Genomic DNA, 14245 nt, shown 5'->3' with positions numbered 1-14245 from the left:
AAAGTGAAGTGTGATAATGTTGGGGGGAGAGATTACAGCACAACCCCTTCCTGCCCTCCCCCCACTGATGTCTGTTACCTCTTGATCACCAGAGGCATCTTCGTCCTTCATATTAGGAGCTGGTATTAGGCTGAGCCTCCACTTACAGGTCTGCCACGTGAGCTGCTATCACCACTGGGTTAAGGGTCTTCAATTGCTGTGCTTTTATCTCTTCTTCTGTACTCATGGTTCATTTAGGGTATAATGCAGCTTTGCATCAAGTCTTTGTTTAGCTTTTCTTTAACAGGCCAGTCATATCAATGAACACTTTCAACTTCACCAGCATCTGTCAAACTGTAGCACCAGAAGGGTATTGAAGTAATGAGAGTATCTGTCTGCTTGAAGTGACTTTTCATGTACATAGTGCTAAGTATTTTCTTGTGTAATAACTATAAATGCCCCCCAAAAAGTTTCACTGAGATTAAATAATTGCTCTTCAGGAATAACATCATTTGCATGTGTGTATGGTATTCTAACATACGTGAATTGCATTTGTGACATCTTACTACAGACACCAGTAACGTATGCAGATAGCAGCAATTTGTTTTGATGGTTGATGATCGGTTCCTGTGTTATCCATAGAGCAAGCTGTTATGTTTTGAGTTACTTAATTCATGGAGCAAATTTTAGTCTTTTTCATAGCTAATGTTCCAGACAAAATGTTACTGTTCATCCAGGGTCTTTGGTCTATGTTCATTGTCCATTTGCTTGTTATCTCTTGGGTCTATCTCTTCTTTTTAGCAAGCAAATAAAGTCATTTTAGTGTAAATAAGCAGTCCTTAAATCTGCGGAAACATTGTAATACAGCAGGCACAGAACAACAGCAATCAGAACTATCAAGTTGTCTTGGCACAGTCAGTCTTATTGTAGAGAACTGTTAATGAGCCTGTGAAGCCCGTCTCAGTTTACTGACTTATGTAAACCATAGTCATCGCACTGGCATGGAGAAGTTTCAACTGGGACCCAGACCTTCTCATATGAAGGCTACCATACATCTCTTAAATGTAATCAGTGTTTATTCCTGGTTCAAACAAGTCATCTGCAGGTGTACAGCTCTGTAGATCCTTTGAAATGCCAGAGGGCAGACTGTACTCTTCAGTATCAGTAAAGATGCTCCCATGACTAATTTTTAATTATTTCTGCCTTATTGGGTACTTACACTGGGAGTGTCTGCCAGCCTCTGAATAACAGAAAAAATGCCTGGTGTTTCTCTCAGTACCATCTTAGAGACAGCACATACTCTTATTGAATGCATACTGATTGGTAGTAGCTTAGTTACAAACTAGCAGGCAGTAAACTTTGTAACATGCTTTCAGCATCTCCAGGCTCATCATTTGAGGACTCTGCAGTGGACAGTGTCACTTCTGCATAACTCATATCCCTAAACTTTTCTCTGAAAGGAAAGAATTTCATTTTTTACTTCTTGGAAATTATAATTTCTGTGTTTAGGTTACAACTATCAGTAATGGAAACTTTTCTTAATCTAGTGAGCTGAAGTCTCCGAAAAAATCACTGTAAGTTGCGGGTTGATGATCTTGTTTTCAGTCTTCACCTTTCAGGCAAGAGGACCTACTACAAAGGATCGAGGCTGACATTGTTCTCCGTTGGTCTGTTACTTCTCTTCTTTAGGTTAGCTTGCTTGAACATCTTGCTTGTAACAATATATTTTGCACAGCTAAATGCAAATGTACAAAGTAATTATGTAGTGGCTAGCACTCGCACATTATAGCCAAACCTTAATGAGTAATTGGGCTGAGAGTAAGTAGGCTAACCACCCTTATATAATACCCAAAAAGTCTTTGCTGTCCAGACAGGCTTCAGCCAGAAGAAGAGACTACTTCAACAGCTCTGTTGGTCAGAGCTGCAGTGTCACTGAATTGTCTGCTTCCGTCTCCAGCAAAACTAGTGCTTTGAAAAAAGTGATGACTGGTGGTGATCCTCCCACTTTCATTTTTATTCTATCAGAATCTTATACCTTTCTGTTTGATGAATTACTTTGTCATGCATGTTTGAGCAGTTAGTGATCCCCGTTTTAGCCATCCTACCCCTGTCTCATTTCTTATCTTTCTGCAGATTTTTCTCACAAGTCTTTCTCACAATTTGGCAATTTTTTTAGAATTCTGAGCCAAAGTTATATAGCTCTGCTGTGTTTGGGCTCAGCCTTGAATCCTTGGGATGCAGGCAGCTGAACCCCTGAGGGAGAGAGAACATTACAACAGAGGTATGAGAGTGAGAGGAATGCAGACTTGTAAACAAACAAGTTCGGGGGTTTTTTTCTTTGTTTGTTTTCCCCAAGTGAAAAATAACCCAAAAGTAGTAATAATTTTACCTTTGGTACTGGTACCATGTCTGGTGGTTCCCTTTGCAGTCTAATTATAAACCCCCTTACTGAGTGGTATGACCTTCAGAAAGGCAGGAAGTCATGGTGGGATTCCACAAAGGGGACACTTGGACACATGCTGGTCAGGATTGTAGTAAGTGAGTTCGTAAAGGGTGTAAATACAGGTTGAGCTGGCTAATAATACAGGGTTGTTCAGGGTTATAAAGACCAGGGCTCTCTGAAGAAGTATGGAACTTCTTAATACCGGGTTGCTGGCCCATAAAATTGCAACTGAGACTTAACTACAGCAATGCACAGGAAAGACTCTCATTACATTAAAAAAATGGTTTTTTCTGTGTGGACTGTTAAGCTTGGGAAAAGAGATCTTGGCATGTATAATCACTTCATGAAAATGTTGGCTCAGTAGGAGAAAATGCAAGTGATAAGAAGTACTTGAAAATGAATAGAATGGAATATTTCAGTTGGAAGGGACCTATCAACAATCATCTAGTCCAACTGCCTGACCACTTCACAGCTGACCAAAAGTTAAAGCATGTTATTAAGGGCATTGTCCAAATGCCTTTTAAACACTGACAGGCAGGGGGCATTGACCAGCTCTCTAGGAAGCCTGTTCCAGTGTTTGACCACTCTCTCAGTAAAGAAATGCTTCCTGATGTCAAGCCTGAACCTCCCCTGAGACACAGTCCTCCTCTATTCACAAATAGCAAGTCTAGGAGGGCGTCTTTCCTAGTTGGCTCACTGAGTACTTGTGACAAGAAATTAACTTCAACCAAGTTCAGGAGTTTTCCAGACATGCTTGTCACAGCAGTATGGTATTCCCAGTTGATGTCTGTGAAGTTGAAATCTCCCAGAAGGACAAGGGATACTGATCCAGAGATTTCCCTAATTGTCTGTAGAATAATTCATCAGTGCTATCTCCTGGCCAGGCCATCAGGTAGTAGACAGCCACTATGACATCTGCTTTGTTTTCCATCCCCCTAATCCTTGCCCAGAGGCTCTTAACCACATCATCTCGTAACTGTAGGGACTGTACAGTCAAATCTCTCCCTTACATACAGTACAACTTCTCCACCTCCCCTGCCCTGCCTAGCCCTCCATCCCAGCACTCCAGTCATGGGACTGATTCTACCAAGTCTCACTAATACCAATGACATCATAGCTCTGGGAACTGATCAATGCTTCCAGTTCATCCTGTTTGTTTTTCATACTGCGTGCGTTGGTGTACAAGCATTTCAGATGTGCTCCTGAGCCCTCTGTGCTCCCAGGAGCAATGTAAATGTTCCCACTAGCATTGCCACCCTCAGGCAATGCCATGCCAACCCTTTGCATACCTTCAAGCTCTCCTGTTGGCATCCCCTCCCCTCAGTGTTTCTATTTTAAAGCCCTCTCGATCACTCCCACCAGCTTATGACCAAAGATGCATTTCCCCCATTGGGACAGATGGATCCCATCAGGCCCTGTCATATCTTGTGCCTCAAAGATTCTTCCATGGTTATAAAACCCAAAATTTTATTGGAGGCACTAGTCCTAGAGTCAGGTGTTTATATCTTGGGCTCATCTGTTTCGTCCCTGTTACTGGTAGGACTGAGGAAAATACTACCTGTGCTCCTGAATTTTTTTAGCATTCTTCCCACGGCCCTGAAATCTCTTTTGATTGACCTTAGACTTTTTGTTGCAACATCATTAGTACCCACATGAAAGAGCAGGAGTGGATAATAGTCCAAAAGCTGTACTAAGCTATTCAGTCGTCTGGTGACATCTCTAATTCAGGCCCCAGGGAGGCAGCAAACTTCCTTGAAAAGATGGTCCGGTCTCTATTCTCATGAATAGAGAACAAAATAGCAAACACTGTACCACTGGGGAAATGTGTAAGCACATGTCAAAATCAGATGTGCTCCTCCCATCTCCACCTGAAAAATACAGAAACAAAAACTCACTGAGAGATCAAGCAGAGCGAAAGGGTGATTCAGAAGGGTGACGGGTAAAGATAAGTAATGGATTTTGTACAAGCAACAGTTAAGTTAGATGATTTAGGTGGGGAAAGACGGAGGTATGGGCTGTAAAATAATAAGAGACCTGGAGAAGGTAAACGGGGAATGATCATCATCTTGAATTCAAAAGCAACTGAATACATTCACGGATGAACAGATGATCTGTGGTCTTAGTCATCATGAACTACTTCATTCCAAAGAAACTGTCACTGACTGATAGTGCCTGAACTATGGAGTATCCAGAATGGGAGGAAGAGGTATCACTATGTTTGTCCTATCCCCTATGCTTTTTCATAGGCACCTGCTATTGTCAAAGAGGATGCCAGGCTAGGAGCATCTTTGTTCTGACCCAGTACAGCTCTTCTAACATGCTGATTCAACCTACCTGTATGTAATTATTCCACAGCTGATCCTTTCCAGCCAGTCTTGGTGCTGGCTTCTTTGTAGCACTTTGGGCTACAAAGGCTAGTAGTGGCCTTTTTTCATGCTTATACATGAGCCCAAGAAGATGACAAAGTATGTCAGTCCCCTGTGTTTGTCAGGTGAAGCTGTCTTCTACTTTTTTCTCCACTTATCTTCCCAAATTCATTCTTGCAGTTAGAAAAGAACAGCGAATAGCAGGCAGCCACCTTTTAATAGGCAGAAAGAAGGGATGCATGCTTCTAGACTTGTTTCTAAAGTTTTCTTGTAGTAATGGCTGCCTTAGTCTTTCTGTCTGGTTTCTTAAGGAGCTGGTAGAAGAATAACACTACCATGCTGAATTTGGAAATTCTAGTTGTGCTGGGAAACATATACTTGGTTTTCAACAGCTCTAGAACAAAGGTGGTGTTCTTCATAAAACATCCTACTGGCTCTGACTACCTATCAGTTTAACCATTAATCTGTTGTCATCAGAGGCCAGTTTAATCTCCAGTAAGCTACCATTCCTCAGTCAGTTGTCTTACTGCTTTTTAATACGCATATGGCTAGCGAATATGTAATACCTGAGCATATTCTTTAGTGCGCTTAAGCACTTTGGAATTGTATTGGCTGATACTGTGTTAAAATGCTCCTTGGACTGGAGAACGTTTGCCTCGCTATTGTGAGGAGGAGGTTTTATACAGTAAAGGAAAGCTTAGTGTTCTTTGTTTCATCTCTTGGATGTCTGGGATGGTGCTGGGCAGATCGCAAAGGCTGTCTGTCTTCCTGAAGATATGTACTTGGAAAAAAATCAGAGAAAAAAAGAAGGGGAAAATTGGTATGGGTTTTTTTGGTGGGGTTTGGGTGTTTGTGATTGGTTTTTGGTTTGGTTTTTTTAAGTAGTTATTACAAGTTGAATTTGTCATTACAAACAGGAAGGTAGAAGATATTTTCAGACAAGAATGGGACTTGCGTATGTTGCCTAGTTGACAGGTGGGATATTTGGGGTTTTGTTTTGGTTTTTTTTTTAACAGTATCTAGTTCTCAGAATATTCTTCATCTTTTACATTGTATAAAAGTTGTGACTGTTTGCAGAAAGTGAAACTAAAGGCTTAGGAAGGTGGCAGGATCAGCTGGTAAACAGACTGACAGAAACAGGATTATGGCTGTTGTTTTCTGAACCTCTGTTCCTGGGTGGTATCCCCTCTCTTAACCAACTGGGTAGTACATACTGCTACATCTGGCAGCTGAGTCTTTACTGTAGTGTTCAGAGTGAATTAAACAGGTCCACTCAGAGAAGAGAAGGATTGCCATAGTAACCAGCTTCATTCCTTAAGCAACTTTGGTTCTGTCAGGTTTTTACTCTCAAGGAAGGAATTTCTGTACCACGATTAAGCTGTGTGAAGCAAAAGTCATCATTCCAAACAGAGAAATGGACTTGAGAGAATAAAAAATACAGCTCTAATTATATGTAATAGATAGTGTGTTCTTATTAGCTGGAATGTACTTTGCACATGGAGGAGGTGATGGGTGGGCTGTCATGGCTGGTAGTATGTATGAATGAAGGCTTGCACAGTTTTACACAAACCCTACGAACCATCTCCTGCAGATGAACTCTACCATTATGATAGTTAGCTTTCTTTTGTCATGCTCATTGAAGAAATCAATGTTTCGTCTGACAGTTCGCTTTAGTGGGTATTTTAGTACTAGGCACAGAGCTACTAGTGATTTAGAATGGAGTTCAGTGAACAGAAGATGTGTTCTGCCTAAAATTTAACTAGATGTGTTGTATATTGTATAGCACAGGGCAAAATACAGTTAGTGTCAGCCTCACTGAGAAGCTGGTGTCACAGTATGTGTGGAAATGAGCCAGTTGAGGACACAAGATCCAGAATAACTTTGCTGTCCAAACACAGTGCTAGAACACGCTGTTACTCAATGTTTCTGAAGCTCAGTCTTACTGATGAGTGGTTAGACAACATGATGAGCCACCAAATTGTCAGACTCCATTTGACAGCATCTTTCCTTGTTCCTGCTTCACATACTGTTGCAACTCCTTGTGTGTTAAATCTTGCACTTCTCTGACCGGTAAGGAAGACTTCACTGCATTATGAGGTGAAAATTAGTGCAGCCAAAAAGAACTGCTGACAAAGGTGTCTGCCAAACCTTAGTGCTGGCATAAGGATGTGAGGCATAAGGATGTGAGGAATAAGGGCAGCCCTCAACAGTATGGGTTGTTAGATTGGCTCAGCTAGCTTATTGCATCACTTGTAACTGTGTTTTCGGAAGTCAAAGACTCAAAAGCATGAGATACTGTGGAGAATAATTATCTTCACTGTGATGTGCAAGGTAATAAAGTGGGAGAGTAAGGAGAATGGGCAGAAGGGGGCAACCTAGACACTCCTGAACTTTGCAGAGCTTAACCACCCCAGCCCTGAGCACTAGCTGAACCTGAACAAGGGCTATCTTGGCAAAAAGGATCCTTTAGTCTAACAACAAAAGAAAATACAAAAATGTGCCCAGTATGACTTGTGTTTTAACATTTCAGTTAAGTACAGAAGTAATGACTACCAGAAATAGAAAGGTTTCAGAGTCATTGTAGCATCTGAAAATTTTCACTTCAGTTGAAGAGCTGAAAGTATCTTCTGTATTTGCTGTGAAGAATCCACCAAAATTTATTGTTGTCATTGCCAGTCTGAATATCATAACTGATCTTTTTCTGGACCCTCTTACTGAAACTGACATACCTGTCAGGATTAGTGACTGAAAAGGCTATTAAATCATAAATGTTTCAAAATGGTTTTGCCTTTCCTAGTATTATAAGAGGCCTGTGCTTTCTGAAGGTAGTTCTTAACATCCTGATAACTGAAATTCAGCTGAAATTAAGAAGAACTGAGCCAGGTCTTCTAATATCGCATAAACATTTCACAGCATCATGGAATCACTGAGGTTGAAAGGGACCTCTTGAGATTATCTAATGCAATCCCCCTGCTCAAGCAGGGTCACCATGAGCAGTTTGCCCAGGGCTGTATCCAGTCACATTTTAACAAAGGACACTCTACAGCCTTTCTGGGCAACAAGTTCCAGTTCTGTTCCTGTCCTGTTCCAGCTTCCCAGTTGACATGAGGTTTGGCTGAAGACAAGCCTTTTAGTGTGTCCTTTTGGCATTTAGGGTAAGAAGTTAGGTATCGTAGCTTCCCATGCAAAACAGTTGATTGCATATTGGACTAGAAGCTGTGAAAGCTGGAATGGATCCCAAGGATAAGCTATAACCAGATGATGTAAGGGGCTTCCACAACCTCGTAAGGAAAAGCTCTTTACTGTGTCTGATGCCACCCTGTGCAGTGGGGATATTCAGCCTTTCAAAAACAAGTCTGTTTTTTTACCCCAGAATTGGTTACTTTGCATGCATATTCAACAGTTTGATAGCTTAAACTCTGTTGCTTTCAGAGGCAGCTACTTGGAAGAGCAGGGAGGAGTGGAGCGTTAATGTTGAAGCAGCATCTCACCATTGCCTGGGGAGAGCTGTACTGTAGAATAATTGGCAAAAATAGTGGGACTTCAAGTTGTAGCAGCCACCTCTGACAGAGAAAGATGCTGTCAGCCAAATGTATGGATGCAAGGTACTGCTTGCTGATCAAGGCCAGGAATACCTTCCTCATTGCTTTGAGCTCCGGCTTGCTGGGAGTTGAACTTCATGTACTATTGAGGAAAGTCAGGTAGATGAGAGCTGCCTTCACACTGAAGCATTTCTCTAAGGTGCCTGTCAGCAAAATGCGTCTGTATGCAGTCTGTGATACATATGCCATGGTAGCTAGCTTCTGTGTTGCATATTTAAATCAGATCTGAAAGAATTCATGCATCACACTTCTGATGAATTATTTTCACTGAATCAGAGTGATAGTTCTGATGAGTGTGTTTTAGAGCAGTCTTTGAGGACCTGTTTGATACCAAGAATCATGGAGCAAGACTTTTCCTGTTTGCCACATACGATGAGACTGTCATTGACATTAAATGCCAACTTCCACAGCACGTTTCCTTTTCCTACCTTGCAGAAGAATGGCAGAAAATAGCTACATATGCTAGTTGTGAATGTAACTTTGAAAGCGAAGGACACTTTATCTGACTAGAAACTCTCATTTCAAGGAGGCATTTTCTTCGCTTCCTTCCTGGGAGGTATTGATACTTTAGGAGTTTGCCAGTGTGTCTGCTCTTTGATCATCACTGTACATACAATTAAACAAGACTTGGTGTTCTCTTGGTCATTCTGGCATCGCAAAGTGGATGCTTTCTTTTGATTATATATATTAGTGTAGTGGTTTACTTGTATGTTGTCAAGCATGCATATACAAAGCTTTTGTCCTAGCAACACATACAGGAGCATGTCTGCCCTCATCCCTGCTATATGTATCTGTCAAAAGGAGTGGACTTGCTCTTCTTTTGCATTCCACTTGAATTACTCGGTTGCAGTGTCAGTATTGGGAATATTTTTTAATTTGAAGCTTTATTATTTTGGGCTCCAGATTTTAATTTTTAAGAGCTCCCTCTGTTACTCAGGCCCAGGACAAACATGTTTTTCTTCTGTGTAGAATGACTTCAGTCTCTGTTGCCCTGATAATACATTCTGACAGCTGTTGACTCTACTTTGTGCTCTCTAAGGGAGAGGTGACAGCAGGCATGCTGTGCTTGCAAAGCAGGCCTGCCAGCCATACTAATGGGAAGTACCTTGCAGGCAAATCTATAAACTCAGCTGGAAACCAAGTTGAGATATTTGTACTAAAGAAGGTGTGGCTGTTTTGAAGTGCTGCTCACAAGTGAAGCTGTTTGCTTATAATTAAAAGTTTGTTGTATTGTGCATCCTTGAAGGTGTCTTGGCCATAGCACTGTCTGGAGGAGTCTGTTGCATCTTGAATATTAACTTCTACGCAAGAAATAGTAGCCTGATGATGTCCACCTGAGCTTATTTATACTGAAGTAAACTGAAACAACTTACTGAAATAGCATTTTTCTGACTCTAAATCATTTGCTCAGTCAGCATCTACAGTCTCTTCAAAACACAGCTTCAATGCCTAGAAAACCTCAGAGCTATTATTGGAGTTAGAGGCTTAAACGTCTCTAAGGATCTTCTCTCTTTAGTCTGCTGCCAGTCTTTAGTGTGTAAGGTTTAATAGCCCTGTCAGCTAAAATTTTTTCCTCTCTGTTGCAGCACTAGTTAAAAAGAGCTAGCTAAGAGAAAGGGTGCATAAAGGTAGATCTCTGCATCCAGCTTCTTTCAGGATGAACTGCCATACGTTCCAACACAGCCTTCTCAAACAGGTTGCTGTTCTGATAATGCCAAGTATTTTCTGGAGCTAAAAGTTTCCTTGGCTGGTCATTTAAACAAATTCCTCAATCTTGTGCATGGACACTTGGGACATCCTTATCAATTCCTCTGTATCTAGGATGTCATTACCTGACAAGGTGTTATGCCCTGATTTTTTCTGTGGGTCACTTGATATACTCTGGTCTCTTAACTGTATATCAAAGCCTTTGCAAGGCTTTGATAAGTTTTTGTTTTTATTTTTAACCAAGCTCCTTTCTTCACCTGTGGTTCAAGAGGCACAGTAAGATGCCTGATACCAGAGGGTACAAATGTAGTTTCCTCCTGTCATGAATCATTGAAGACATCTTTGGTCCTTCTAGGTTGCATGGCTAGACATGTTTTGTCATCTCTTACATCAAGCTGACTAGCAGAGATGCTTAAGAACTTGGTGAATGTACCACTGGTACATTGAAGTCCTTTATAGGATTTGTTTATATTTTATCCTATAGTAGATACGTATTCTTTAGTAAATGGATGTCTGTAGGACGCTACCTCTCCTCTCTCCCAATTAAGAGGGGATGTCTCCTTGGTTTAGTGAGCCTACTTGGAAAGACTTGAGTCTTAAAGCTTGTGGACTCATTCGCATGAATTCAGGGAGCTGAGGGTTGTTAGATAGGTTTGTTTGCCTTCTCATGTCTTATTCTTGCAGAAAATATTACTACTTTGATTTTCACTGATAGAGAAGGATTCAGACATGCCACCGTGAGTGCATGAGAATTCTCTAATGTGGTTAATATTTTTTTATATCTATGAAAACTATTTCCTTTGTGTCAATTTTAGATAGCACATGTGCTAGTGTTCGTGGAAGTTGACCAAGACCTATTCTCAAGAACCGTTTGATACCTTGCTTTTGCACCAGACTAGACAATGTGATGCACAGCAAGTGTATGGAAATGCACTTGTGTAGTAATCCTTAGGTGGTGTTGCTCACTCTCTCAACTCAGATCACCATGTGGCAATTTGGGCTGAGTGTGAAGAGGTGCACATAGGAGAAAATACATGGCTCTTGACACAGTAATGACCATTTTTTTCAGTTTTTTCAATGTATTGTAACTAAATGTTCTTGTCTTGTTAATGTTATCTTGATAATGAGTGACATGTATTATTCTTGTTATGTAAAATAATACTTAAAGCCGCCTTTGTTATGCTTCTGTTATATGTTGCTAAGACAGAACAGCAGAGAATTACTTTAGCAAGGTTTATAAAGTTCTGATGGGTATGGACATCAATATCGTAAAGGTAAATGCCACCCCTGAGTAGCAGCACGTAATTCAACTACTCAATGTTTTGTTCATTGATCTGCCTCTGAAAAGGACTTTGGTGTGATGTGGACCCAGGAAACTGATGAGTTGTTTCCTCTGAGGAAGGAACATCAAGGTGGAGCTACGTAAACCTTAATAACTTTTCTTTATTGCAGGAGTTGTTCTTGCTTTGGGACCAATGTGAAAACACTGAGAGCTTTCGTTATGTCAATTCTACATAGATATTACTGCTAAGCTAAGCTACAGTTAGGTTGACCTAGGTTGAAACTGCATCACTTTAGGAAGTGGAATTTTATTGTGAGTTTATCTCTACAGTTCTCAAATGGTGCTTTCAAGGTTGTGACTTCAGACCATGCGAGATGCTTATTACTGAACTTAGCAACAGGTAGAGACATATGGACTGGCAAAATGTCTGGGTCTGGAGGGAGACTGTGGGTATGGTTTAAAATGGCCTAATCAAATTTATTGTGAAATTTGTTATCCAGAAATTTCTTCCTTAATTTCAGAACTTTTTTAAAGAAAAAAAAATTCACTGAGCATGACAGCAGATAGCCTTTACAACACTGCCTGACAGGTGTCCTCTTGTTTCTGAAGTATACAATCAAATCCCCTTTCCCTCAGTAAACTGAGACAGAAACTTTTGTTTGTGATATGAGTACCTGTGTGGAAGATCAGGGGGGTTAATGTGCAAAAGACCCAAGTTTCTGGAGTGTGTCATCATCTTCTGGTCCTTCTAGGAGAAAAGAGAGACTGTACTTCTTTGGAGGCAAGTCAGAGTTGAATTGCGTAGATTAGGTATTTGTCCTGTACTGATGTAGTCATATGTGTTTGGTATCCTTCAAAATGGAGGAGGAAGCATTACAAGAAATACTACCCTGTAGTAACTGCCTCAAGCTTAGTTCCCTGTGGATGTCCACTTCAAAGTCTGTATAAAATGCATGTTATAAAAATGTAATTGGCAAAATTATTTAGAGTTAGAGATGCAATTGATTATTGACTCTACTTTTTGTTTTCCAAGGTGGAGAAAGTACACAGGGGTGATCAGATGGATGGGCTTCTTTATCCTGCTAAGAAAATACCACCGATAGCAAAAAGTGATACAGACCAAGAAAAGGCATCTGAAAATGTTACTTCTTCAAAAGTAGACCCTTTGTTAAAACCAAATGTAGACACCAGACCTGGATTGCTTAGTAGTGATTTCAAGCAGAAAGTTGTCAACATCTTGCTGAAGTACTCTAGTGGTCTTTGGGCTAACGCGCTTCCCAAATTGTACCAAGACACTTACCAAGTAAAATTTCCAGAAGACATTCTAAATAATCTAGAGTTGCTCTCAGATGTATGTGTAGTAGACTATGTATCTGAAGTCCCGAGAAAGGCCATCCTCTATGCTAAACCCCAAAGACGCATTGATGAAAATCTGAATGTCACTGAGAAAGTCCAGAGGCATGATGGTGTGAAGGCCACGGCTGAACAACAATGTGAAGAATCCAAGGACCAGTATTCAGAGAACTTAACTGTTCCTCCTCTAATCATTCCGTCGGAAGGATCTGTGTCCGTCATGGTGTTAGAACTGAAAAACACTAATGAGGTCCTAATTAGGCAAGTTTGTACTTCAGAATCTGTCTCTTTTGCTTTATTTATAAATCCACATATTCATATTTTGCAGCTCTGCCATAAGAGAACAGATGAACAGGAGGTTGCAGGAATTTGTTATTTACTTATTTTGATAATAAAACTCAAGAATCTTTTGTGTGCTTAAATGGAAGTTTTCTGAAACTTAGTGCTGAGCTGATCAGTTCTATCATTAGCTTGTCTGAGACAGCAGATTTGACTTGCAATTGGAAGACTTCTAAAAATAACCCTACTATAACACATAGTAGTATTCAGATATTGCTGCAATACTTATTAAAATATCTTTTACTTCTGTAACTGACTTACACTCAAGTCACACCTAGTTAGTAGTGTTCAGATTACACTGCAGTTTTCACTTTGGGGGACAGATGAGCTTCCATCCAGCAATAAACTACTAGTGCTTCTTGGTTTGGTTGCTAGTCAGCACAGCCTTAGAGGACAGTGTAAGAAGTGGATTGTAGTGGCCATCTTACATATATGTTGTTGTACTGTTTAAGGAAATACCATGATAAGCTTTCTATACATCATTGTTGGGATAAAACATGCAAATCCTAGCAGTTCTTTAAAACTTAAAAAACCCAAACAAACAAACAAAAAAACCCAAACACTTTTTTAGAGGATATTTCATTTTGAAAATTATTTCAAATCGAGCCTAATCTTAAAAAAATTTTATGTCACTTCAAAGGATGAATTGAACAACTGTGTGGTAGCATATTATATTGACAGCTCTGGTTTTTTTTCCCCCTAGTTTCTGCAGTTTCAGTTTTGATTAGATAGTTTCAGTCATTCCCAGAGGTCCTGATCAGGATCAAAATGAGTATGTGTGCAGTTTACTTACAGATCCTTTTACTATGAAACTAATACCCTGTTCCTCATTGCCGGTTGGCAATATGCAACGCGCTAGCCTTAAGGCTGAAATTTAGATATCCTTTTTCTCTCTAGCTATCAGTAATGTATTGGAATACTCAACCTTGAGCTTTCTTTATGTGTCAGTTCACTGTTTTAGTTCCCTGAAGTCATGGAATCTTAATGGCTGATAATCTCTAGTTAAAATCCCCATACTTGGGGGTTATGAGAGAAATTCTCATTTGAGAATGTTGCCATCTTTGTTTTAGCTGCTAGCACCATTCCTATATTGTGCTTTTTCTCAGATAAGCTTTTTTGTGCATTGCTTACACATTTATTTTGTATGCTGGTCTTACCAAAAAGCATAATGTAA

The 14245-nt window shown here is 40.3% G+C and overlaps 1 protein-coding gene across 5 annotated transcripts in view; it reads left to right on the top strand.

Moving 5' to 3' along the window:
• TDRD7 (tudor domain containing 7) overlaps nt 1-14245 on the top strand; it is a 52815-nt gene that overhangs the window by 24273 nt on the left and 14297 nt on the right. For all 5 annotated transcript variants that reach the window (XM_052776227.1, XM_052776226.1, XM_052776225.1 and 2 more), the window contains exon 7: nt 12413-12993. In XM_052776227.1, the coding sequence (XP_052632187.1) occupies nt 12413-12993 (581 nt within the window). The remainder of the gene's footprint in view (nt 1-12412; nt 12994-14245) is intronic.

The sequence above is a fragment of the Harpia harpyja genome, chromosome Z (genome assembly GCF_026419915.1).
Source record: "Harpia harpyja isolate bHarHar1 chromosome Z, bHarHar1 primary haplotype, whole genome shotgun sequence".
NCBI classification, from domain to species: domain Eukaryota; kingdom Metazoa; phylum Chordata; class Aves; order Accipitriformes; family Accipitridae; genus Harpia; species Harpia harpyja.
The sequence above is the reverse complement of the archived record's forward strand: the minus strand, read 5'-3'. Positions and strand labels throughout refer to the sequence as shown.